Raw genomic sequence first — 26,982 nt, 5'->3', positions numbered from 1 at the left:
ATCGATTCAGCTGCGTCCTATTTCTGCAACCAGTTTGTCAAGAACATTTTGAATTTGTTTCTTGTCCTGCAACATGCTTCCAGCTCTGCCAGTCTGGCATTGTTGGCAAATCCAATCGATGTAAACTGCACTCTGTCATTCACACAATTAGACTTGGTACCAAGCTCGGGACGTACCCACCTCCAAGGAACCACGTTTGCTATATCCTGCTGGTTTTCACAGCGAGGCATTGCTGATGTAGTTTTGCACCACTGCAGAGTCATTTCATTATGGTGCGTCTTTCGCTCGCTCAATTAAGAGTTCTCTGAGATGGTGTCAAAAACCTGACTTAGGCCCTAACAGATCTACCGCTACTCCCATCCAAGGCCCGTTACACTGTCACAGCATGGGACGAGTTTGGCTCGATACGATTTTCCCAACACATCCATGTTGGCTGTAACTCATCACTTCATTAGCTACCATGTACTTAAAGATGCGGGATTATTTGCTTCCATACTTTTCTGGGAATAGAGGCTGGAATGATTGACAGTTCTTGGCTCTACCTATTCCCCCCCCCCCCTTTGAATTGCATGTGATGTGTTTTTCCTTTTCCTCCCTCCTGAAATCTCAGTTGTCTTCGTGAGCTCGCAGTGACGATTGCTCACACCTCTAACGTCGCCTTAATCAACTTCTGACTCGAGTGTGAAATCCTCCAGGCCTAGCAAATCTGGAGGAAAAAAAAAAAATGTGATTTATGGAAGCGGTCTCTGCTTTATGCTTTTACTGTTCTCCCCTGAATCCCTGCCCTTTTTGAACGGGGGTTTGCAACGTGAATCTGAAGAAAACAATGGCACCGAACGCTTGCAGTTTCCCGGTGTCACCTGGCAGCCTTCCCGCCCCCCGGTGCTGCCGACCCCCGGCTCGGCTCCTCTCCCCCTCGGCGCTCCGGTTTCCTGTTCCCTCGCACCGCTCGCCAGCCGCGGCCTGCGGCGGCAGCCTGCCTCTCCCGCCGGCAGGGCAGCGCCTCCGTGCCGCTCCCGCCGCACTTGACCTAGTTTGCCACTTTCTCTGGGACAGCCGCCGCCGAGCAGCCGCGCTCCGGCTGCCCGCTCCCCAGCCGCGCAGCGGGGGCAGGCCAGGCCAGGCCAGGCCGGGCCGGGCGGGCGGGGGGCGAGCCGCGCTGCCGGCAGGCTGCCGCCCGAGGCAAGCCCTTGACGGGCCCCGCCCTCCCGCCGGCGGGGAGGCATTTCCTCCGGGCGCTCGGAGCCCCGCCGGGAGCGCCCCGCTGGGGGCCGGCCCTCAGGGACCGGCGCCGCCTCCCGCCCGGTAACGCTCGCGCACCTGCGGCCGGCGGGAAGCGAGGGGCGCGCACGCGCGCTCCCCCCGGGCCGCGCGGCTCAGCTGCGGGAGGGGGCTGGGGCGCGCGCCGGCGCGGGAAGGCCGCACGCATGCGCGCGCGCGGAGTGGCGGGTGGGGGGAGATCGGGAAGCTTGCGCGGTGACGTCATGACGCCGCGCGCAGGACGTAACCCCGGCGTGACGCACACCCCGGCGAGCCCGTGAGTTTCCCGTTATGCCTTTTTTTTTTTTTTTTTTTTAAGCGCCCTCCCCCTGCCCCCCCCAAACCCGCTCTCCCCCCCCCCCCCACCGCCGGCAGCGGGGAGGGGGCGCGCGGGCGGGGGCGCGCGGGGCGGGGGCGCGCGGGCGGGGGCGGGCGCGCGGAGCCGGCCGCCCTAGCGGCGGTTGGCGGGGAGGGCGGCGCTGCCTCCATCCTGCCGCATCGGGGAACATGGCGGCCGCCTCCGACCTGGTGCGGCACCGCCGCTCGGCCGCAGCCGCCCGCGCCGCGGTAAGTGGCCGGGCCGAGGAGGAGGAGGCGGCGGCGGCGCGGCGGGGAGAGGGCGGGCGAGGCGCTCCCCTCCTCGGCCCTCCTCGCCGTCTCCCTCCGTCCCCGCCGTCGCCCCTCGCCCCCTCCCCGAGCCGGCGAGCGGCCTCCCCGGTGCCCCGGCCGGGCCGGACACAAAGGGCTGTGCCGAGGAGGGTTTTGTTCGGTCACATGAAGCGGCGCAGCCAGTGAGCGCGGAGCTGGGAGGGGGGAGCGGGGCCGCCGCCATTGCCAGGCGCGGAGGAGCTGGGCAGCCCGGTGCCGCCGCGGCGGGGCCTAGGGCGCGGGGAGAGGCGCCCGGGGCCGGGCCGCCAGCAGCGCGGGGCCGCGGGGAGCCAGGTAACGCCTGCCGGGGCAGGAGGATGCCGCCGCTCGCCGGGGCCGGGGTCACCCCGGCGCGGGGGGGGGGGGGGGAGGCTCCGGCAGGCGTCGGTCCCCTCCCGCCGCCCGCCCCGGCGTGCCAAGGCGGCGCGGCGGGTCCTGGCCGGGCCCTGGCCGGGCGGGCGGACCCGCGCCCCGCTCCTCGCCGCCGCTCGCCTCCCCGGTGCGGGTCGCCACGCATGCTGCCCGCCCGGGCAGGGCTGCCTGCTGCTGTCCCGGGCCAGGGACAACGGCGCCATCCCCTCCCTCCCTCCCTCCCTCCCCTTCGCCCCCTTCCTCCTCGGCACGAAGCAGGGCGGCTCTGAAAGGCACCGTGGTGCTACAAAGGGCTGGCAAGCTCCTGGCCCGCCGCCGGGCTGGCCGCTGTGCCCCGTGTACCGGGGGCACCGCCGCTGTCTGCGGTGCGCGGGGCTGCCGGAGCCGAGGTGATGTACAGCAGCGAGGGAAAAGTTAACAGTTCAGGTATCGAAGCCGTGCGTTCGGGCTCCCAGCTGCTTCAGGGTCTGGCGGTTTCTCTGGCAAAGTTTGCGCTGTATCAGGTTGCAGCGATGAGCATCATCTTGACCAGCGTAGTTTCTCTGAAATGCAGAAAGTTTGCTTTCTTCCTGTGGCTTACAGGTAACCTTCAGTCTATTGGAAATACTTCTGTTGGGGTAGTGCGGGCCATAAACTGACAAGTCACGGTGGTAATGAAAAACAAGCGTGCTATACCAAAATAGGATCCCATCAGTGCTGCACAATTCTGGCCCTTTAAGCGAAATCTCATTTGCAGTGATACTCTGATTCCTGCCTCCCCCCCCCCCCCCCCCCCCCTTCTTCTAGCACATAATTTAATTATGAAGATTGTGTCATGGAACTTAGCTTTCAGGCGCATATGGGGAATGAATGTGCACCAGATTTTAGAGTAAGAAGCCATTTCATGTTGTATACATTAATGAATTAACACATGGGACAAACGCTCTCAAGAGGCTGATAAGCATCTCTGGAATTCCACTGCAGAATTGTACCTTTTACTGAAAAGTTTGTGCAAGACGTTATTTTTTTTGTATACAAGTTGCAAAATAATTTTTCATTCAAATTATAAAGCAAAGAGAAGATTCTTCACAGTTAAGAGTGAAACGCTTCAGAGTTTTGGTAACTTAATGTGATTCTTCTGCATAGAATTCTTCACTGCCTGAGTTGTGCAAGGCAGGTGATTTGAGGGCAGAATAAATGGACTGATTAGACAATGCAAAATAGACCTGGAGAAGCTTTTAGTGGGTCACTTAGATGCAGAGAAAATGCAGCAATTTTCTTCTTGGAGAGGAGTTTAAGTAGAGTGCATGGAGGAGCAGTGCAGTGTGACAATCCTATTACACTGACTTATAATCAAAGCTGATGTTGCAAACCTGTCTAATGTAGCTGCAGAGGGATGTGGTGCAGAGTCATACAGGAATTACGACTAGAATCGAAATTAATAATCTTCAAAACAGTGTCTTAAAATAGTTTCTTCTGATGTCTAGCGTTCATTCAAGTTGATTTTTTTAATAAAAAAAAAAATTACCCAAGGAATAGGAGTTTTGTGGAGGAAAAAAAAAAGTTGCTGTCAGTGTCACCAAAGAAACTTTTCTTTTTATAGATGTATTGTTTTCTGTTGTTGTCTCTCATCTGTATGAAATTTTTATATTAAAAAAAAATTATTGGCAAATACCATTGTAACAAAATCGGAGCAAAGGTGTACTGCTCTTGACTTTTTTTGAAGTTTCGTGAAGCCCAGCATCTAGTTTATACTGAGTAGCACTGGAAGAAATGCGGCTAGGAAAATGTGTATGAAACTTCTTGAGTGAATGCTAAAAGAGAATACGACTGTCTTGAAATCTCAACAGGTGACCTGGCTAGTAGGAAAAAAAGGCACTGATCACTTAGAGCATCCTTGTGAGGTTATTTGGTACAGCAACAATTGATTGAAATAGGAGCATCAGCAATTGAATAAACAGGATGTTAAACAATAGTGGCAATGCCTTCCACTTTAAAATAACAGTGTAGGCTGAATTTCAATATGGACACCGAATTCAAGGGCTGTCAGTAGAATTTCTTGTGGAATAGTTTGTGCTTGTACTTGCAAGTATTAGCAGAACCTACTGGCATGTGCACTTTTTTTTTTAATTCAAGCCTTTTGAAGTCACTTCTGGAGCAAACGGAACTGAAAAGGGAATACAATTCTCCATAGTAATAAAGCACGTACGTGCTCACACCCGGTTAGTAATTTCAAATGCTTTCAGACTTTTTACCAACTCTCAAAAGATCTGAGAACTTAAAACTGGAAAAAATACAGCAGTTGTGTCACTTGCTGTGCCATTTCACCTGAAGTCGGTTTGGATTAAACTGCCTTTGAACAGTTGCTGATTGGCTGTGTGTGTGTGGCTAGTCAATAACTCATTTTCCTCATGTTTTTACATTTTCACACAACTTTTTTTGTCTTCAACAAAGTTCAAGTGATGCGGCTATTAGAGGACTGCTTTAAGACACTTGTTTTATTCCCTCTATTATTTTAGTACTAAATGCTCTACTCTAACGTTATGGTTATTTTAAGCCAAATTGAATTAGTTCCCTCTGTGCTCTGGATTGTGACTATACTGTATTATGTATTCAGAGATTGGGAGGAAAATCATTTAATAAAATCAGGTTATATCTGAACAACGTTGCGCTCACTTAAATTGACTTTGAGACTGGTTTAAGTTGGCATAGCCTCCAAAGCCCGATTCCTTCCGATGAAACTAGTGTCCACTCAAGTTCAGAGTGTAAAGAAATCCCTGGTGAAATAAACCAAAACAAGTCTGTCTGTTCTAGAAATATGTTCATTTATCTTCTAGAGCACTCTAAATGTAAGCTGATTTTTGATAATTAACGTTTTTCCTTGCTGCTTTTTTTTGTTTGTTTTTCAGTGTAGATGCAAACTTCATATAGCTACTGGAAAAAGAGCTTAAGTTACCCAAGAAAATTGTGAATGTTGGTTATTCTGGCTGATATGCATAAAGATAACTACTGGGCTGTCTGGGTTAAAGGATTTCAGGTAGTTTGTAGTATCATGAAAAAATACCCTTTTCATGCTAAATTTTAAAAAAAGCACACATACACTTCCATGGCTGTGTACATTGTGCCCCTTAAATCAAGACTTGTGTTGTTTAATAGTTTGCACAAGCTGTGATGGTAGCAAAGCCGTGCCCGTGTTGTTCCCAAGAGTGTAGAAAGGCTTCTCTTTGATAGGCAAGGGCGTGAAATGGTCACTCTGACTTCCCTGGTTACGTAAAACCGGACACAAATACCGTGCATCTCTACAGTACAGTAATAGTGATATACTGCGAGATGTAATTTGATGCTCAAATCACAGCTGTCCATCAAGAAAGACCATGTAATGAGTTTGCATAAACTTCTAATGTGTGTTTCTTCAAAAAATTGAAAAGAGCATGATAGTCACAGGATTAGTCGTGTCACCTAGTATGTGATGGCAGTGTCACGTAATGAGTATTTCATATCGGTACAAAGTCTACCCTCGGTTCTGTGGTATTTACTCATACGTGGTGTTGCTTCATTGAAGGAGAGCATGCTGTTTTTTAAATATAAAAGTAGGAAATAAAATAATCTGAAGAAAAATGAGTATCCAGTTGCTGCATTTCTGTCACTGTTCAACTGTACACAGCAGCTGTTATGTTGATAAAACGTTGCAGCAATGCCTTTACGTTGCCAATGAGGTTAAAGGGAGGGAAGACAGTGGCTTAACAGTGAGTATGCAGTTTTTGGTTTTGGTTACACTAAATATTAACTGACTTAATATTTCTGCACAAACTTGGTAATACAGAGAACTCTCACTCCGGTAAACGTAATTGTGATACTCTTGGTGTGGGAATCGCTGGTTTCAGATGTGACTAAATCCAGCTACTGGAAATGGTAAATCTCTAGTTGACGCCTGTTGATTGATACAGAGTGCTTAATCTTACATATAATCGACTAGTTGAAGGATGATGGGATATTTAGTAATCCAGTATTTCTTGAAACTTAATCCAGAGGATGGGATGTTCGTGCTCAAATCAGAATAAAGGTCAGATTGCTGGGCTTTGGAATATTTCAGGCCTATTGTTAGGGTGTAGTAACTATTTTCAGTATGCTTAGCGTTGCAAGTTAGATACTTATAAAAGCTAGTTACTTATAAAAGCTTTGGAGTTTTGGAGACTGGAGTGCAGTCTTACTCTTTTCTGAGTGAAAGTAGAAAGGTAGAAGTTACAGTCTGAGATATTTGCAATCAGATTTTGTTATAAAGGGACATGATTTCGAATGGTTGTATTTTTTGCTAGCCTTAAATGAGTACTTGATAATGTTCTAGTCTTCACGAAGCAGCTGAAGGGGGGGAAGAATGCCTCTTGAGAAACAGGATGGAAGGAATTGCAGGTGCCTTTTTGATTTGCCCAATTGTAGCTGAAGGCAGGGATCGAGATCATTGTAACTTCCCTGTTTTCTGGGCCAGCTGTTAGCACTCCCTTGTAAAAATACTTTCCACAACAAAGTGGTAGAACACAAGCAAAAGGAAGTGCAAGGTGTATGTTTTGTATCATTTACCTTTATTTACAGGCTTTTACCTGATGCGTCGTTTTTTAGTTTGAGTGAAAGAAAGGAGGAATTCCTTAACAACTGTAATCATTATAATGTTGAAAAGTAGTGATGAATCCCTCCTGCCTGCCTCTTCAAAGAATAATAATTTGGCGCGTTGACAGCATGAGTTGTGCCTTATCCCATCTACCTTCCCAGTTTGGCTCTTTGATAGGGACAGGGATGCGTTTTCCACCCAAGATTTCTTTCCAGCAAAGGCGTACAACACGAGGTCAGGGGACTGCATTTGGAAAACTGTTGCTGATGTCTGCTTCTAAAGCATGGCAGCTCTGAAACTGCTCCTCGCTGCTGCTGGTAGGAAGTGGTAGGTATCTGTTTCTTGTCTGGCTGCAGTTAGTGGGGTGATGGGTGGTGGTTATGGTTTGGGGTTTTTTTTTTTCTTTTTTTTTTTTTTTTTGTTTGGTGTTTTGTTTTGCTGCTCCTCATAGAGTGTTCTGGTTGGTAGGTTGCTTTTTTTTCTAACTTCAGGTTTTGTCTTCTCGAGTGGCTGTCCTCTGAATATTTCTGCTCTTGGCTTCTGATTGCACTCAGCTCTCCTAGGAGCACTATTTGATATAGTTCTTGATGACTACTTTTTGAAAAAGCCCTTAATATTTATAATGTTTGTTGCTGATATCTTTCTTCATCTTCAAATGCAGGCACATACAACAGTTTTGTGGCTGTAGAGTTTCAGAAACTATCTCTAATATTAACTTAATTTTCCACATTTATCTTTTTCAGTCAGAAGAGATAGAAACTTTATAGAATTTACAGCCTAAAATTAGGCTCCCAACCACTAAAACAGTGATTGTAGGTTATTGAAGTGTTTATTGTATTTATGATTATTTTGTTTGCAGATAAACTGTGTATTCTTACAGGTGTTCTTAAGAGCCTTCACCAAAGACCCTAGATTCTGTGTCCCCCTGTGGTAGTTGGTGGGGAGGAGAGAGGAGAATATTTTTTCCTAAAGCTTTTTTGTTGTTGTTACTATAAGTTGGCTTGGTATTAGAAATAATATTTTCAACAGACGATGGCCTTTGCCTGAAAAGTTCCAATATAAATAATTTTTTTTCTTCACCCAGAAGTGCTGCTTTTTGTTGTTTTAATACCATAGTTGTTATGAGTGTATCTTCCGTGAGAAAGTCTTGATTGCATGTGCTATCACAGGGAGTGGGAAGTGACAGTTCTGCAGCTGGCTTCTCCCAGCTCTCTCCCACAGTGAAGTGGGTACTCTGTCCTGTTCTGTTCCTTTTTTTTACACACACACACACACACATATATATATAAAAAAAAATATATTGACATTGGTGAAATCACCTAATCTTTTCTCTTCTTGAGCAACACTTGAAAACTGAGAACCTGTGGCATGTAATGAAAGTAACTGCACTGTATACAAATGACAATGAATGTTAGAACTCTGCGGTTACTTTAAAAACAATTTTGCATCTTCTGGGAAGTTGAAAATATCAGTTAGTGCCCTCTACTCAGGTACTTATTAACAACAACAACAAAAAAGATTACGTTGTGGTAGTTTTCTTCTGGGGAAAAAGGGAGAAGATAAGTTGGGGGGACTTGTGATGGTGGATTAACCTAGGTAAGCTGCGATGAAAAAATTCGGAGGCTTTGGAGCAATTACAGAGTGGCAGTGAGTAGAGTTCGCATGTCTAGTGTGCAGGCTGAACTGAAATGGTGATGAAACTGAGGTGGAAGGGTTGCTTGTGTGGTACCCAAACCAAAGAAGACTGTAGATACTGGCTGTTGCATATTCCTTCTACATCTTTGCTTTGGGGAAACCTCTGAAGGTTTGTTTTGTCTGACTTTTTTTCTTGTGAGTGCTTTGGGATAGTGATTGTCTTTTTCTGTGTCCTTATAACGCCTTGAATGTATTGGACGATAGTGAGCTATGTTGTGATGAGAAGTGATGGACTTGCTGGTGAGCTGCTTTAGCACTGATTCTCACAGACCTTTCCTTTGGTTAGTGTTTTGAAGTAAGGTAGGTACACCGTTAGTAGTCAGTGCCATGTTCCTGTAAATGACAAGCCCCTGTTCCTGGACTTCCTAGGTGGTGAGATTTACTGGCCAAGTACGCTGTGATTCTCACTGCTATCCATGTGGCAGAAAGTGCTGGTGGACGAGAGAGGTCCAGTTCCTTTCCTGGCCTGTGCAAGGGCTGGAGAGGAAGAGGAAGAGCTTGTCCAGAAAAAAAAAATTGTTAGCCAGGTCTACCTCTCCACTGCGATTGTAAGGCTGCTGTGGCTTTTCACAATTTTACCAGCAGTAATGTACATTTACGGGCATAACGTATTTCTGCGCAAGGGAGAGAACCAAAAATAGAAATGATACTTGGGAGAAACCGTTCAGGTTCCTATATAACTGAAGTGTCACACTATTGCTAAAAATACAATACAGGTACTGTGATAATTTATTTTTAGAAATGTCTTTTAGACACTAAAACCAATGATTTGGGAATTTGTCTTCCACTTTTCAGTCCAGTGAAGTTCTAGCAGAAGTGAGCAGAGAAAATGATGCGCAAGGGGTAGTCTAGCAAGGATTTATGTAAAAAAAAAAAAACCCAAAAAATTTTGCAGTGTTATAGTGGGAGGGGTGGTTTTTTGTAATCATTGCGGGAGTTTTGTGTGTTTGTGTGCATAGTTTATGTGTATTCCTTTGCCTATCTATCCAGATACATCTTTATAAACATTTATATAGAGACAAACAATTAAAATATTTTTTACTGTTTTCTAATGTAAGGGTATTGTGTTATGGAACAAGATACAAAGTTCTAAATTAAGGCTATATTTAGGGTAATATGTTGACATTTAGTAAAATTATGAAGACATCCAGGTTTTGTAGTTTCTTCAGAAGTCCGGCAACATCCATTAAGGAATTACAGAGATGGGTTTATAGTTTTGCATAAAAAGTATTGCAGTATCCCAGCAGAACATTTCTTCGTGTCATTTGAAGCATTAATGGTGAGTTGGGTTTTTTGTTTGTTAAGCCATTTAGAAAAAAGTGGGTTTGTTTGACTTCTGTGAAGTGATTGTTTTGATGTTTAGGATGTTGGGTGCTGTTTTAAATGAAGGTCTATTTAATATATTTCAAATAGCTTGGCTTTAGGTCCATCTAGTAAGCTGGTCCTGAAGCATGCTGATGCATACTATTTTCAAAGGATGTAAATATAGAGGAGGGAGGGTTAATTAGTGATCCCTTGTGTTGTGGTTTCCGTGATCTTCTTAAAACAAAGTCGTCTTCCAACTTAGTAATATTAATACTAGGACCCAGGGTGATTTTGTTCAAAGTATTCTCTCTGTCACTTCACTTTCATTCTGCCAAACAGTTTTAACTTTTCTTTCAGTCTTCTAAGTCATCTTCTGGAACGCCATTTTCAGCAGGAGAAACTGCACTGGTTTTTACATTCTTGAGGTTGTCCTTTTTCTTCATGTTTTGTGCTGTAGATTCATTAGCGTTTCTTCCTGACCTTAAAGGAGATTTTAGCATTGAGAAATGAAAACCAAAGCTGTGTGGTGTTAATCAACAGCTTATTTGAAAGAATGCAAAAATATTAAAGTGTTACCTTTTGTTACCAATACTTTTCAGAATTCACACTTTAATAGGACAACCCTATTAGTGTAAAAAAAAAAAACAACTAACCAAACAAAAAAAATACCCTAGAAAACAACAAAAAACCCACCCCAAAATGCCCTTGCTTTTTCTTTAGTCTTGCCTTCAGTACGAATCTGAATGTTTTATGACTGCCTATACTTCATAAAAAATTAAAGACACAAATAATCACATTCTTTTCCTCTAAATATTGTAAATTCCCAGCAATTTTCTGATAGGCTTAAATATAGTTGAGGAATAGCTTTGGTTAGGGTGTTCTGAAGTCTTAATTTTGGAGAAGTTGGTCTGTTCTGTGCAGTAACTTCCTTTGTTTTCTGTTTTATTTGTTCACTGAATTTTCTTTAGTTTTGTGACTCTGGGGATAAAACTAGGTTATTTCTTAAATTTGTAGTATTATCTTACGTATTTCTATACTTCTAACAGTTCTGGAGAGTAGTTCGTGGCTCTTGTTTTCTCTGAAGCTGTTTAAAGTTGATTAAGTAGGAATTGAGTAAGTTCTGAGCATTTTTATCAGAATTGCTCTAATTAAGTATGCTTCTATATGTTGTCCATGTTAAGGAAAAGTCCTCTCTTTCCTTTCATCCATTTAAACCAGAAGTTTTCACATTCATAGATATTCTCTAAGCATTTAGTGTCGATTAGAGTTTCTTCAGTGTTCCAGCTGAAAACAAACATGAAATAAATACTGGAGCTAACCTTGAAAATCTAGCTTGTATGTTTACAAACTTCCTAATGATGAGCTAAGATAGTAGCTCTGGGGCCAGTCAGCGGGCCAATAGTCAACCCTATTTATGGGCCTAAAAGTATGCACAGAACCTCTGTTGACTTAGGTGACTAGGTTTTGGGGACATACTAGTCAATAGCTATGTGCATTTATGAAGCCTCTGCAGGAGGTATTTGGGTGCTGGTTTTGTTTTAACTGTGGGTGTCCCAAGACAATGGCAAAGTTTCCTTTATCTTAGGTGCTCACTTGCATTTGTTTTAAGAAGCGTTGTTATTAGTGCAAATAACATAACCTGTTTACTTGCTAGAAGGAAATATTTCTGTCTCGGGGTTACGTGCTTTTTAAGGTACAAAGGAGGCATGGGAAACATACAGGTTTCTTTGTCTCAGTTAAAAACCTGTCATTTATGCCTGTATTCTGAAATGGAGCCATTATGGGAATGGCTTGTGCCAACTGTGTGTATATTTCTTTTATACTCTTGATTTTATACAGCCTTAGCCCATGCGGATCCGGTTCTTTTGCACTACCCCTGTAATCCAGTGTAAAGCATATGAAACAGGTTAAGAGTTATATATCTTATTCCTTCTGTTTCTTGGGCTACTTTTGAAAGTTTGGTTGAGAAATCTGTTCTGGTCTGGAAAATTGACAAATCAAGCGTATATATTTTTCTTAGCCCCAACCAGATTAGGTGCCTGAGGACAGCCAGTGGGCTGGATACGCACAGGTGAGGATAACCAGCGTGGCATGCTTTTTGGCTGTTGTCTTCTATGAAAATCTTACAACTTCTTTGGGGGCGTACCAGAAGGATGCTTTCCTGTAGCCAGAGCAAGGGTATTCACTGCTGTAGTTCATCATACGATGGAGACATTGGCACTTTTATCATGAGATCGGTATTTCATATGAGTAGCAGCCTATGTCTCGTGACCAAAATGGTGGCGATGACGTGGCCAAATGCATGTGATGTAACAGGTTTTCTGTTTTTTGGTGTGGCGGGTATGTTTCGACCCTTAAATGTATTTGTTAGAATCTGTATGCCTGCCTCAGTTTATTGGTTGTGTATCATTATAGCTAGCTAGTGGACACTAGGCCAGAAGATAGGTATTTGCAGGTGTGACAAGGCAGTAAAATACTGTATACTTTACTACGTTTATGCAAATGAATGGAGGTAAGTCTCTGCATGAAACGCTGCACGCTTACACCTGAAATCCCAGATGTCTTATTACTAAAAAAATACAAGTTGAAAGGACTGAGTTTGTCTATTGGCTGTCATGTGTTTGGAAGAATTAATTCAAATAGTAGGAGAATCAAAGATAGAAAGCTTTTGCCTGATTGATGGCTAAGCAAAAGGAAGTGAACGGTGGAACAAAGTCCACAAGCATTTAAAGGGTTCAAGTTTGAAGAGAGAAGGATTGATGAAGCCCTGACCTTGAAGTGAAGCCTGCCTAGGACCCGCTATACCTTCTTGTGATCTGACATGGAGACTCCATAGAAGGTTTTAACAGTGTAGAAAGTAGACTTAAAGGTATTGCATAACTTGGGTAGAGAGACCTTGCGATAGATCTTGAGAATATCTGCTTCATAGCAAAATGCTTTTCATAGAATAATTTTTGAGCAAAGGCTTAGTAACTTTACAAAACACTTGGAAACTATACTATAGGAAACAGCCCTGTATGGTGATGAATTAAGTGTGTTAGTAATGAACTTTGTGAACGCTGTCTGATTGAACACAGGGCCTGTGAATAGGAGCTTGCTGATGAGACATGGATGTTGTGTCAGAGCTGATCTGTGCTTGTGGTGCTGATACGATGGAGTGTTCCAAATGGTAACTAGTGGTCTCAAACTACATTTCAAAGAGGTGTGTGGAGGCATTTGCCCCAGTTTGCTTGCCAGGTGTGATGGTATAACCTGGGTTGTAAGATGTCTGTTGTTCCTATTTAAAAAAAAAACAACCCACCACGATGACAACAACAAAAAAAAACCCCAACTAATGCAGCTGTCTAGCATAAAGATGTAAAAATAAACCACGATTGGTTTAATTGTCGTGTTACTACAGCTTATCTAGAGTAGGAAGTAGCTTTTTCCTATTTATATAGGTGATGGACAATGTTGGAAGCTTGAAGTGCCACCAAACCAAGAGTGAACACTGAGTAACTCAGTGGGGAATGGATTTTTGCTATTGAAAATGGTTTTTAAAATAAGTTATTAGGGTGATGGTGTTGACAGCTTATCCTAACTTTACTCCTTCACCAAAACCAATCCTCTGTTGTCAAAAAGCAGGCTCCTGCAAAATGAAGGAAAGGCTTTACATTACTGGTTATATATATGTGACTCCCCGAAGTGATCTTTCAGAGATTATAAGTAATGGCATGTATATGAACCCAATTAGAAAGCAAAGTATTTTGTAGCTTCACTTCAAATCTGATAAGCAGGAGTTGAATCCTGTTGTATAAAATATATATGTCTGTTTTATTTGGACAAAACTATTCCAGGAAGAATGTCGGTACTGGAGTTTATTTTTTTCGGTGATTATTTTACATGGTTATTTTCTTCATACTGGAGGATTCATTGTAGTGACAGCTTAGTCCTCTGATAAGCGAGGAGGCTCTTTGGGAGTTAGCAGTGGTGTTTAATGACAGTAATACTCCAGAGCGGCTGCTCTGTCCTCTGCTGGAGGTTACTGTCATAGGGATATCAGAATAAAATCTCAGCCACACCAGTTCAGAGTTCAGCATAAACCTACCTTTGTTTTAAGCTTAAGCCCTTACATATGCGATATTTATTACTAGTTTATAAGCAGAGGTTTACAGATACTTATGGAAATTTAAGTGTGCATGAAATCGCTAGGAAGTCTTTGTTGGATTTTACATTTTCACATGCATAGAAAGTACACTTCCTCTGAAACTGTGAAGAGGAGATTCCCTTCCTGCCATGGTCTACGGGAAGTGTCAGAAATGCTGTCTAGACAGACAACAGCAGGCATTAGAGCTCGTGATCCCAGCATAGCTACCCGTTCAACTGGAACAAACTTGTGAGGAACTGAATTTGGACTTAGGATCCTGTTTTGTAAGGGACTTATGTGCTAATACCTGCTCGCTATTTCCTCCCGTTGCTCTTACAAATGGTTATGTATTTCACTTTCTTATTAGTGCCCTCCCGCCACTGCTTGCTTTCAAACTGTCATGGTAGAAGAAAGGGAGTTTGGTGTTTTTTTTTTTAAATAAAGAGGTGAAAATAGTGTTGTTTATCACTAATTTTGAGCTGTAGGATTTTAGGTTCAACCTTTTTTAAAAACTGCATTGAAGTCTTAAGAAAGCCAGGAAAGTGTTTCAGGTGTTGTCATTTTTAAGACTGCAGAAATGTAGAGGAGGAGTTGGAAACAAATGTGTACGCTAGTTTTGTCTTAAAACAGTTTCCTAAATACAGAAAATTGAGGGCGATGCCGGTCTAGTAAGAAATTGCTTTTGGCTACAGCACCTGCTTTGATTTTGTAATCTGTGGTGGGAGGAAGGGGTTCTCTGGCTGCTGGCAGCGTAAGGACCAAGGCTGTAAGGCTGCTACCTGGAATCTCGTCCTGGGCTGTTCTGGGAGCCTGCGGGTGAAAATGCTGAACCGCATCGCTGCTCTTCTCTTCCGGTGCCCTGCAAACTGGTCAGTCTCCTAAATGTCGGGTTTTTTTAAAAAGTGGACTGCCATACTGTTATATTTTCATTAGTGTAAACTGAGGTTGTGTCGAGTCCAGCGTTAGCGAATGCTGTCGGGTAAGTGCATTGCTCCTCAGAAGACGGTCTAGAGGGAGGTGTCTGCGCTACGTGGCCGGAGAGAAAACTGCTGAGCAGTTTGCCGCCTTTGGGTTTAAACAGAGATTGCAGTAAGGACTGTTGGCTTTGCACTACTGTTAAAGCTGAAAAGAAAATGGCTACCAGAAATCATTGTTGCTACAGTAACAACATGGCTTGACTATTAATGTGCTGCTTTAACTACTAGTAGAAATGTTGTGCGAGATGCTGCTTTTAGGTAAAAGTGTCCTTAACGGGAACAGAGATTTAAAACCATTTAGATATTAATGGATGTCATCAGGCTTCTTGTTTTAAAATACCAATCTATTTATTGGAAAAACTAATTTCTAGTAAATATTTTTTTAAAACCTCATTACTGCTTTTTCTACCCCAAAAAATTGCTTAATGGTTTTAAATTATATTCATAAACATAATGTCCTTACAAAACAACTTGTAGAAAAAAAAACCTAGCACAGAGTATTGATCTCTGCTAATAATTTTCTTTAAAAAAACCCCGATACTATTTCACAAAGTATGTGGTATCTGGTAACATAATTCTGGCTTTCAGAAATTAAGCCCTGAATGTTTTATTTTTTTCATGCAGCAAAGCTTTTGTTTAAGATATTTTTATATTTTGAGTTCAAAATAAAAAAATACGGCCAGCCTAAATCATGTTTGAAGATTTATAAATAAGGATCAGATCAGAGTGGAATCTGCTCAGGGATCTGCATTGTATTTTATTTCATAAGGATGTAAATGTGGTTTTCGTAGAGTAAACTTTTTGCAGGTTTTTTTATTAATAGGGAAGAGTGCAGTTATGCTGAAGAATTTCAGAGGTGTGTAATGCAGTACGTCAGGAGAGGGCTATGTGAAGTGCAGTGAATGTGTGAAGATGAACTGATGCGTTTCTCTGTGTCAGGATTCCACAGGTGGCAGACTCGATGGCAGGCATGGACTGACAACAAACTGGCTGCTCTTCATCAAAGCCCCATATGTGTGAGGCGTCCTGTATACCTATAGCAGATCCCGTTTTTCTGTAGTTTTTTTGTTTTTTGGGGGGTTTTGGTGAAGTTCTCTGTCGGACTTCCCAATTGAAAAGGCACTGGATTCATTCAGTAGAGGTGGAGCTGATAAACTATTCTCTATCTGGGAGACTTACGAAAGATTATTCTGTGGTCATAGGTAAAAATTAAGAAGGCCTTTACTTTAAGTATGCATCTAAAGTATACGGTTGCCTGTGACTTGGAGTGCAAGTATCTGTACTTATAGTATTTCTCAAGTAGCACACATGCTTTATTTATTTTGTACATATGTACTATTTTTATGGTACAATCTTATTTCATACCTTCCTTCTGTATCTTGTACGAAACAGTCTTCTGACTGATTTCAGTGGAATCCGGCCTCATGTACAGGCATATATGCCAAATACATAAAATGCAACTTTCAAGCTGTAGAAAAATGCATAGTATGTAAAGACAGTCATTTGGACAACAGAATGCTGCTGCTTGGTGGTACACAAAAGGCAATGCAGTAATTTGATGTACACAACCTTAACTTGAACTTTTTTTATTCTTATGCTTAGCTTTGCCTCCTTCGTGTTTCTATTAAAATTCTGTGGGTTTTTTAGAAAGGAGAGGGCGACACTACAAATTAAGACTTAACACCACTGTACAGTTTGGTATTTTAAAAATCAACCTTGAAATGCAACAGGCTGTTTTCTTAAAACAAGCACGTGGAAGGTGCTGCTGCAGATGTTTCTAAAATCTTTTTTTTTTTTTTGAGACACAAAATGCATGTTTTTGAATTAAGGCTGTTGGTTCCTTAGAAAAGCACTTCAGTAAAGAACTTTGTGTTTTGGATTTCCGATTACTTGGTTTCAGCTGAGAAAATGGGTGTGCAAACTCGGGCTGGAAATTTCTGAGGGACCACAACCAATTTCTGTGAGGTGGGGAAGATCTCATGTGGCTCTGTTTTCTGGCGTGCATTCCTGTGGTGCTTATAGTCAGAGGGTATGTCACTGTATTTTGGGGTGCTGTATGTAAAGCTTATGATACGGTGAAGGAATGTATAGTAGTTCAGGCTGGAGGAGAGAGTGATTCTGTAGCTGAAGGGTAGCGGCAGTTCCTGCACAGGTAATGTACTGATGAGATTTTGCTGACAGCGTAATGCAAGGAGAAGTGTTCAATGTCAAGGATGATGCCAAGGTTGTGTACGGTGCCATTAGTAGTTTGGAGCGGAATGGAGAGATGATGTCATTCTGTGCTTTAAGCTTTTCCTCTTTGGGAGAAGCTGTTACATTTGAGGTATATAAATGCAGCAAATGAAGAGCTAGCTCATGTGGTCAAGATAAATAGGCTGAAGGGTGACTGGAAATGTCCAGGTGTTTATTATGCAAATGGTATGTTGATTGGTGGCTTAAACTGGCAGAGAAATGATAAAGAAAGAAGGTGAATTATTTCTCTGCAGCTTATTGCTTATGGTAATTCTCATTGTGAAGAATGCCATTCGATTTAGTTGGATATTGATGAACTGTAAACTTACTTAATAAATATCAAGGATACTTAGAATGTTACGACTAACCTCAGCTGAGGGGGAAACTGCATTGATAAGTAACCTTCAGAAACAGTATATTAATATTGTCTCTTAAGGCCCTGAGGTTCTCAGTGTTTTCAGAACTCCATCTTTAAACTGATGCTTCAGTTTAGTGCTTTTGTGGTGCTTTCATTTGTATGTTGACTGGTACATATTTGGTTACTGGATAATGTACACTCAAAGTAAACAGCCCTTACATGATATTCGTTTCCCCTTGCTTCTCTGCAGACACTTTCCATTTTCATTGTGTGCATATTGTGTACATCTTTAAATGCTTGCTTCTTTATCTGTTTAGTGATGGAGAGGAAAAATAACCTTTTTGACCAATATATGTTTTGTTAGTCCAAACCCCAGTCTAGATAGAATATTTTTCCCTCTGATGGCTTTTCCATTTTTTTTATTTACAGAATACAGATTTTTGAAATAATAATTAAATCTGTTGTTTGACTTAATTGATGGTAAAAACACAAATTCTTTTTTGCCATTCAAGCTACTCTCTCTGACTACTTTTTTCCCCGACTGTGATACTCCTATGAATGTTGCATTCATCTACTTGTAATCTTGTTTGGACTGAAACAGCTTCACAGTCTGAGGTATGATGAGTTGTGTTCATTTCCTATGCTGTCATACTTTTCCTTGAAGTGCTTCACCGTCCCATACGGGGTGTTGTCAAAAAGCAAAACTTTCTCCGAGTAGAAAAATGAGATATTTCAACACTTCCACGTGAAAGCCCTACCACAGCTTTGGGAACTGTGCATGTGGCTTTTACTGTGATGAATAGACAAAGGAAGAACTGTAACTCCTTTGAAATATTTTTCAGATAACTCTCAAAATCTAGCAGGAGACTCAAAATGCAGGAGGCAGTCTTCTCTCTTGCAGTCCCTTGCTTGCTCGCTCTTGTTCAGTCACTGCAGAGTCTTTGAAGTCAGAAGCATCTCCAGTAAAAGGACTTAAATTTCATCTCTTCATGTTGTGAAGTGGTTTTGCTCCATTTGACTTCTGGATAATTCAGGCTTCAGTAGGGTACCTGCACTTAAATGTCGCTTTGCATTAACTATTGTAAGAAGCGTGATTGTTATTTTTCCTTTGCAAATTTAATTTCAGTAAATTTGATTGTGTCACTTACAATTCAGTTGGTTAAACTAAGGTTGGAATAGCCTAAGGTTGGAGAGAAGTTTTACAAATTCTCCAAGAGAATTACTTCGGTGATTTTAGAAAACTTGAGTATTTAAATTAATCTACACTGCATGTTAGTTCTAGATATTTGTGGGTACTGAATGTAGCTTATTTTTATACTCTTTAATAGAAATCAAAGAGCGTCAAAGCTCCTTGTGCAAACAGAAGGCAGGAAACTACATTTTGTACAGACAAGGTCATTGTTGACTACTTGTTGGGGAAAATGGCAGTATAGCCTTGTATTTAAAGAGCTTTTCAGCTGTGTTAACTGATTTAGGAGATTCTTGTCAGCTAAGTTTTTTTGCTTTTTCAGTCCTCTTTTGAAATTACTTTATCCTTGGTAATTTTAGCTGGGGCTTCTTCTGGGCTTTTTGTAACAGTCTTTTCTTAGAGTAATCTCTGTTTTCTACTGGCTGGTTTTTTTTCCCTGATTTTCCTTGATTCTTAGGATTATTAGATTTCTGTAAGATTATGGACATTTTCCAGAGCAGCATCAGATGCTAGAAGGAAACTTCACCCTGCCCCCGGCTTTTGAATTTAGCAGATTTTAATGCTGGGACAGCAGTATCCTAATGTAAATGTCACTCTCGACCAACTAATCACATTTTGTAAGTCCCAGAAAGTACTTGAAGTCAAGACTACAGTTGCAAGCCTTTTGCTGTGTTTTTGTGTTAAGCTGGTGAATGGATGGTTTAGCCACAGCTTATACCAACAAACGTAGTTTGGATAGTATAGCTTATGCTGTCCTTTGTTGTTTCTTCTTTCCTTCCCCCACAAGCATAATCAGCTATGGGGGCAAAAGCTAGTTTTGTGTTATGTTGTAACTCTTTAAAAAAAACAAACAACAGAAAAAACCCACAACCAAACAAAAAACCCCACCAAAAAAAACTCACCAAAAAACTTCTCTTTGAATTGTGTTCCTGACTGCAGCCATTCTGGGAGAAGGTGGTGGTTAAAGATCGTTAAGTGTCTTTTCCCAGATAGATGTAGAAATGTCAGTTACCACAGATCTGTTAGGAAATAAGGGCTAAATAGTAGATGAATAGATCAAAACTCATCAGGATTACTACAGATTTTATTTACTCATTGTGCATCTTTGCATTCTAATTTTCCTCAAACTTTTTCCTCAGAGCAGAGCAGAGCATGTTATAGGAGATATTTCATTACAGCAAACAGGGCCCTAATAAGGTAAGTAGAAAGTGAATAAAAGTAAACTTAGTCTTGACATAAAATCCAGCTCTAATGACAAGAGGAGTAGTTGGGCAAGTTTTGTGTAGTAATTTACATTTGAACTCAGATTGTTTCTTACATAAACCTTGTATGTGAGTGGTTATGAGCTTGATGCAAGATTCATGGATAAAATAATTTCTGTTGTCTTTTAGATGTGAAAGTAGTGATCTTAGTTGTGCTTTATGAACCTGAATTTTGAAGTAGCAACTGTAACTTTTGTTTACTTGGGAAAGTAGTATTATGGAAGCTTTTGTAGCTGTTCTCTAGCTAACCAGACAGATTAAAGATTTTAACTAGTCTAGGGTGATTATCTGCAACAATTACTTTACAGCCTGTATATACAGCCTTTTGAATTATTCCCGAAACAGATGCTTTTTGACAATCTCTTTGTGTGTCTCTGTAGCTCAGATACACTTGAGGGGTTGTACTTCTGTCTCTGAGCAGTACCCACAGATGTGACTTTGTCACTGCACACAGGTTGGAGAGCTTCTTCTGCCTGCTTTGGCCTTTCTTGTGTGTTGTGCAAAAAGAAGTATCACTGGTATGCTGCTTTTTTGTTTTGTCACTGGGCAAGGTGATTATTGCTAGCACTGAGCCAGCTTTGGTTTGCATTTACCAATTAGTGAGAAATGCTTGTGCCTTTAAGCACTTTCAGTCCATTTGTGTTTCTTTAGTATCACTGGGGGTACATGTGAGAGATTGCCCATCTCCACCGTTGCAGTTTTCTTCTGCTTCCTGTTCTCTGCCCTTATCAGAACAGGCAGCTGCTTATCTGTGATCAGAAGCCTAACCATTTTACAGCGGTCCTTGTACCTGCTGTTGGCCCCTTTTCACTCTGAATGGTGGGGCCTCAAGGTGAATGCTCTGTAACTACATTTCTGACGTGCTTCCGAGTCCCTTTTGATGCTGTCTGTATTACCTGGTGAGGGAGAGTGGCTTTCATTCTCACTTCCTTTCCTGATAATGAGAATTAAGACAGGAAAATCAGAGCCAAAGCTTTTGTGATTTTGAAATCTTTGCCTTTCCCTAAGGAGTCTTGGAGAACTACCTCTCTTGGATCTGCTGGTAAAGAATTTTAGATGCTCAGTTATTCCAAATGTCAACACCCTTGAAATGAATAGTAGGTGTTAGAGTTTGATTGTTTGTGCTGGAGTGAGAAGAATCTTCCTTGACAGCAGAAGGACCTTTGAGAGGTGAGTGTTGGTTAAGTACTGTAGGTTGGGTTGGTTTAAACAGTGAGAGTCTCGCTGCTATCAGTGCTCTGGGCTAAAATCTGGTGTCTTGACGCAGATTGCACTGCCTTAGTCAAGATGTTTGCATGCCAGTGCACGTACTGTCTTCCATTGCATGGAGCTTTGAACACCAGTGGGTTTGAAATCCCAAAAAGGGGAGTTAATTCTGCAGGACCCTTTGAAGTTTGTAACACAGGGCTGCAGTGGCCAGCCCTTTGGTCCTTCTAGCAGTTTGCTTGCTGATGATCTCTTTGTGAAACTTCTGTCACCTTTCCTTCAGCTGGACAATATCCGAATTATGATGGCCCATCTTCTCTATTCCCTTCACTTCCCCTCTTGTGTCAGATGCAGATATAGAGTAATCCCAGATTTATCCCCAAACTGGTCTGTGAGCTCCTTGTGACCCAGAGAATGCTTACATTCAAGAGTACTCGCATTTCAGTTTTCTCCAAAGAGCGCATTCAGTGAGTACACTACATGCCCTCCAGATAGGCAGCGTGGGGCAAGACTTCCCATTTTATGTCAACATAGTAAATGGATTGGTCTGCAGTAATGTGTTCCCATGAAAAAGCTCTTAGTGTTACGGGCTGTATGGCAGCCTGCTGTATTACCACAGTGATGTACAGTTGTCCGGGCTCAATCCTTTGATGCAAAGGCTCTGTCTGCGCATGAATCACAAACCGTGAAACCTATGTTAAGAACAGTTATTGCGAACGTTTAGCTAATTGCAGTGTTCAGAAGATGCGAGAATTGCTGCAGTGGTGTTGCAAAATCATTTTGCACGGGGGCAGAGTCGTCGATGTAGCTCTTACTTGCAGCGAGAGAAGTGTTACACTGGGATTGACTCTGCCCAGCCAAAGTGCACAGGTTTACTGAGGTATCTGGTTTAGTGCTGATCTTAGTGTTTGATAATGTAAAGCCTGCGTAGACCTTCCTTCCCATTTTTTGAAAGATGTTTTGGCTCTTCATACATGCAGGGTGTATTTTGTGGGCTTTTGTAACTGTAGCTTTACATTTACCTTCTGTAACATACAGTAGGACTCCACTGCTGCTTGAAAATAACGCTTTTGCTTCTCTAGGCACATGAATGTTACTCCAAAACCTGACTAAAAAATTTAGTTTTTTCTGTAATACAACTTATTTGAGAAGTGAGCGTATCTTTTGAATAACATTAATGTACAAAGGCTATAGTTTAATGTGATAATGAGGGAATGATCCTGGGCTAGGGAAAGGATCTTGGAGACTTGTCTTCTCTTGCTTTGTATTGCCCAGCAAGACTTTTTTGAAAGGTCTGTCTTTTCTTACTTTCTGTCTTTGTAATTTAGGCAGGTGGCTTTGAGGCAGTTACAGACTGACTGGGGAACTCGGAATGAAAAAGCTGTGTGTGAACAAATTGAGGGGAGGAGTCTTAGGCAGTATGTGAGGATAGGTATCTCTTTCAGAGTTAATTCTGGTGATGGATACATTAGTTTAGTCTAGATATGAATAACCCTTGCTGTAAAGCTGTATGCTAGCTGTTGTGTCTTTATTAGAAGTAGACCCAGTTCTGCAGAGATGCTGTGCCCAAATCCATTCTTGGTTTTGTGCAGCTTCAGTGACTTTCAGAGTCTCTTTCAAATGTTACATAGTTTGATTCCTCCAACTAGGAAAGGAAAAATTGCCCTGTGTAGTTAGTTCTGTAAAGATCCATAAGCAGAACTGAAAATACAGCATTTAATCTGACATTAATCAGCCTTCATGAAGGCAAAGTTAGTTATGATTTTAAAATGGGCCAGTTAGCCTTAAAAAAAATAATAAACACAACTTTCCTAGGAAAGGCGAGGAATTAGTGAGGCCCAGGTTTAAAACCCTCTAACACTTAATCTCAGATATGTTGTTTGGTTTTGCTAAAAAGATTTTGAAAAAAAGCTTTCATTTGTAACCATTTCCTTTCTGTGCTTCATTCCTCATTCAGGGAACTTAAGATAGCTGACTTGGAAGACACTAGCAGAAAATGCAGCAGAGCTTTTTCTTGCTATGCAACTTTTTTCCCCCTGTTCTGCCCAGTTAGTTTAACAGTGTGTGTATATTTGATACAATTTCTTGGTGGATTTTTTTTTAATTAAAGTACCAACATTATGTTTTTTGAAAGTTACGTGTGTATTTGAGAGAAGACCACTGGAATTTTGATGTTTCTACCCTGAGACAAAACTGATAGAATACATTTGTAGCTGTGAATTTCTCACCTCTGTGCTTTGCCTGTCTTGTCTGATAGTCTAGAACACAAGCAGAAAACAATGACAGCTATACAGTAAGTTCTTGTTTTATTTTGCAGGTTGGTTTTAATGTGGAAGTGGATCTCACAGCTTAATGCAAATCAAACAAACAAAGGTGAGAAGAAGTTTTGGGTTTGTTTGGGTTTGGTTTTTTTTTTTTTACCAAATTCCTTGGATCGTTAGCATATACTGTTAAACACTCAGAAAAAGTGGTCAGTGAAAATGTATTGAAACTTGTATCTTGATTACTGTAATGTATAAACATAACATTAACTTCTATGATACCAAAATAGGAACAAAACACACACAGCCCTAATATTTAAGATTATGATGATAATTATGCTTTTCTTCCATAAACTATTATAGTCAAAAGCTATCAAGGAATTCTGCTAGCTGTTGAGAGCCAAAATTATAAGCACTTCAAATGAATTTCATCCTCTGCATATTACCGACCCGGTTTCAAAGTACTGAAAGTGTACTTTGCGTTGTCAAAGCAGTGTGTTAATCTTGCACTTGTTCTATTAATAAATAACTGTGTGGGAAATTTGACCAGCTACTAGAATAGTGTTTCAAAGTTTTAATAATGAAATTCTGTTGGTCTTTTTTTTTTTTTACCCCCCTTTCCTGTCCTCAGGAACCCTGTTGGGAGCTATTTGAAAGACAAAGTATATGAAGATTTACTGCTGCTACTCATGAGCAGTAGAACTTAGGTGTCCATTTGCAATTGCAAAATGTCCATCTAGGAAAAAAAATTCTCGAACTATGGCATTGCTCCCCCCTCCTCCATTATTTTGAGAAAAAGAATTTAGCTAAGTTCAGATTTTGTTTCTCTTCAAGTTACTAGACATTCTTCTTCAGGAAGACTTTGAACTATAAAATTAATCTCTTCTCCATTAAATTGTGTGAAACATATAACAAAGAGCAATTTGCTTTAATCTGTTTTAGCTTGATTCTTCAGGGGTGTCTTTAGGTAAGGCCCCACAGTTTGGTGAATTCTCTGCTGTGGAGACAGGGCGTGTTGGGCTCATGTACATAGGCTTCCGTAAGAAACAAAAGCTGGCTTCTCAAGTTTCCTGCTTGCTGTTTGACTAATATGCCATCTCAGAATACAGCTGCTTGCGGTAACTTGATATTTTGAAGAGGTGAGAGGGAGATCCTGTTTGCTCAGACGAGCTTGTTCTTCATTTCTAATCTCCGATTAATATGTGGACTTAATGTAGCTTTAAAAATGTAGCATGTGCATTTTAAAATAGACATGACCTGCTTTGTTTGTGTCGTCTGCTCTGCTAAGACTTTTTTAGAGCTACAGAGGATAAGGAATTGGTTGGATGGTCACATCCAGAGGGTAGTGGCCAATGGCTCAGTGTCCAAATGGAGATCGGTGACAAGTGGTGTCCCTCAGGGGTCCATACTGGGACCAGTGCTGTTTAGTACATTCATCAATGGCATAGTGGGATCGAGTGCACCCTCAGCAAGTTTGCAGACAGCACCAAGCTGAGTGGTGCGGTTGACATGCCAGAAGGACGAGATGTCATCCAAAGGGATTTGGACAAGCTGGAGAGGTGGGCCTGTGTGAACCTCATGAGGTTCAGCAAGGCCAAGTGCAAGGTGCTGCACCTGGGACGGGGCAACCCCCAATATCAGTACAGGCTGGGGGATGAAGGGGTTGAGAGCAGCCCTGCGGAGAAGGACTTGGGGGTGCTGGTGGATGAAAAGCTGGACACGAGCCGGCAATGTGCGCTTGCAGCCCAGAAAGCCAACCCCATCCTGGGCTGCATCCCCAGCAGCGTGGGCAGCGGGGCGAGGGAGGGGATTCTGCCCCTCTGCTCCGCTCTGGTGAGACCCCACCTGGAGCCCTGCGCCCAGCTCAGGGCCCTCAGCACAAGAAGGACATGGAGCTGCTGGAGCAGGTCCAGAGGAGGCCACAGAAATGATCCGAGGGCTGGAGCCCCTCTGCTGCGGGGCCAGGCGGGGGGAGCTGGGGGTGCTCAGCCTGGAGAGGAGGGGGCTGCGGGGAGGCCTGAGTGCGGCCTGGCAGTGCTGAGAGGGGCCTGTAGGGAGGGTGGGGGCAAGCTTTTTAGCAAGGCCTGTTGTGACAGGACAAGGAGTAATGGATTTAAACTAAAGAAGAACAGATTTAGACTGGATATAAGGAAGAAATGTTTTACAGTGAAGGTGGTGAGGCACTGGCACAGGTTGCCCAGAGAGGCGGTGGAGGCCCCATCCCTGGAAACATCCCAGGCCAGGCTGGACGGGGCTCTGAGCACCCTGGGCTGGTTAAAGCTGTCCCTGGCACTGCAGGGGCTGGGCTGGGCTGGGTGATCCCTAAAGGTCCCTTCCCACCCAAAGCATTCTGTGATTCTGCTGCTGTCAACTTTAAAATACTGATTTAAAATTACTCTTTTGTTCAGTGTTGTTCCTTTGTATAATGTATAACTGATTCAGGACTTAGATTATGAATTGTCTTCTGAACTATGAACAATTAAAAGTAAGCTGTACTGCTGTAGTATGCATATACTTATGCATAGAGAAATGTTTACTGCCTTAGCCTGACTTTGCAGGTTTCTAGAATGTGCTGCCTTGAGAAAAGGAATAAATGTAACTCTGCCAAAGGAAATACTTTTCTCTATCCGAGGATGAGTGTAAAGCAAGAATCATGGCTAGGGAGGGGACTTGAATTCACAGTAAGAGTTAGATTGTTCCCTGTGCCTTCTAATGCTTTCAGTACTTTAATGCTCACGGTTTATGTTCTGTCTCTTCTTAAATTATGTGTTATCTCATTACTGGTTTAAATACAGAAAATTATTTGAGAAGTCTGTAATCTATAAATAACTGAGTGTGTTCTTTTAGCATGAAATCTTCTGAATGAAGCTCCAAAGACTTTTCATCATAATGGTGGTTAGCTGTGTATAATAGAAAAAAGCTGGTCTCTGAGGAGAAAGCCTGTACTCTTGCATACATAACGAGGACAGAAAAATGTGTAAAAGAATACATGGAAACAGTGTAATGACGTTTGATCGGTATTGTTGTTGCTTGGAGGAGATCTTGAGGTTCTGACAGTTCTGTGAAAATGACAACTGAATAGTCAGTAAATCAAATAAAATATTACGTATTATCAGGGAACAAAACAAAAACTAGAACAAAACAAAAACCAGATCCGGTTATACAAACTTGTGGTGTACCATAGATGCATTGCATTGCAATGTGTATTGCTCCTTGTACTAGTCTACTCCTGTGACTGAAAAATGACATAGCAGAGCTGAAGAAGGTTCAGAGAAGGGCAGCAAGGATGACTGAAAGGCTTCATTTTAAAGAACAACCTGCGTTTCCCAGCTGCCTCTGTCGCCTGTCTCCACTCAGGAGTGTAGTGACTGCAGCATCTTGTAGACTTCTAAACAGTGAACTTAACTCTCACAACTCAGTGCAGACTTGTCCTTTTGTGTAAGCTTATGTCACTTAAAGCAATAACTAAAAATGTGATGTAATGGTTTGCTCAAACGTTTTTCTTG

At 42.2% G+C, this 26,982-nt stretch overlaps 1 protein-coding gene across 6 annotated transcripts in view; it reads left to right on the top strand.

Annotated features, from left to right (window-relative positions):
* Window positions 1-1,484: 1,484 nt before the first annotated feature.
* The window catches only part of ZNF644 (zinc finger protein 644), a 54,380-nt gene continuing 28,882 nt past the window's right edge, over window positions 1,485-26,982 (top strand). For 4 of the 6 annotated variants that reach the window (XM_075711250.1, XM_075711254.1, XM_075711249.1 and 1 more), the window contains exons 1-2: window positions 1,504-1,537; window positions 23,533-23,588. Coding sequence is in view for 1 of the 6 variants with exons in the window: in XM_075711248.1 (XP_075567363.1) it covers window positions 1,485-1,537 (53 nt within the window). In the remaining 5 variants the exon portion in view is untranslated. Of the gene's footprint in view, window positions 1,538-23,532; window positions 23,589-26,982 lie in introns of all 6 variants that reach the window. The other 2 variants (XM_075711248.1, XM_075711251.1) reach the window with 2 other exon arrangements.

Source organism: Pelecanus crispus, chromosome 5, assembly GCF_030463565.1.
Source record: "Pelecanus crispus isolate bPelCri1 chromosome 5, bPelCri1.pri, whole genome shotgun sequence".
Lineage (NCBI taxonomy): Eukaryota > Metazoa > Chordata > Aves > Pelecaniformes > Pelecanidae > Pelecanus > Pelecanus crispus.
Note: the sequence above shows the minus strand (reverse complement) of the source record. Positions and strands in the feature narration are given on the sequence as shown.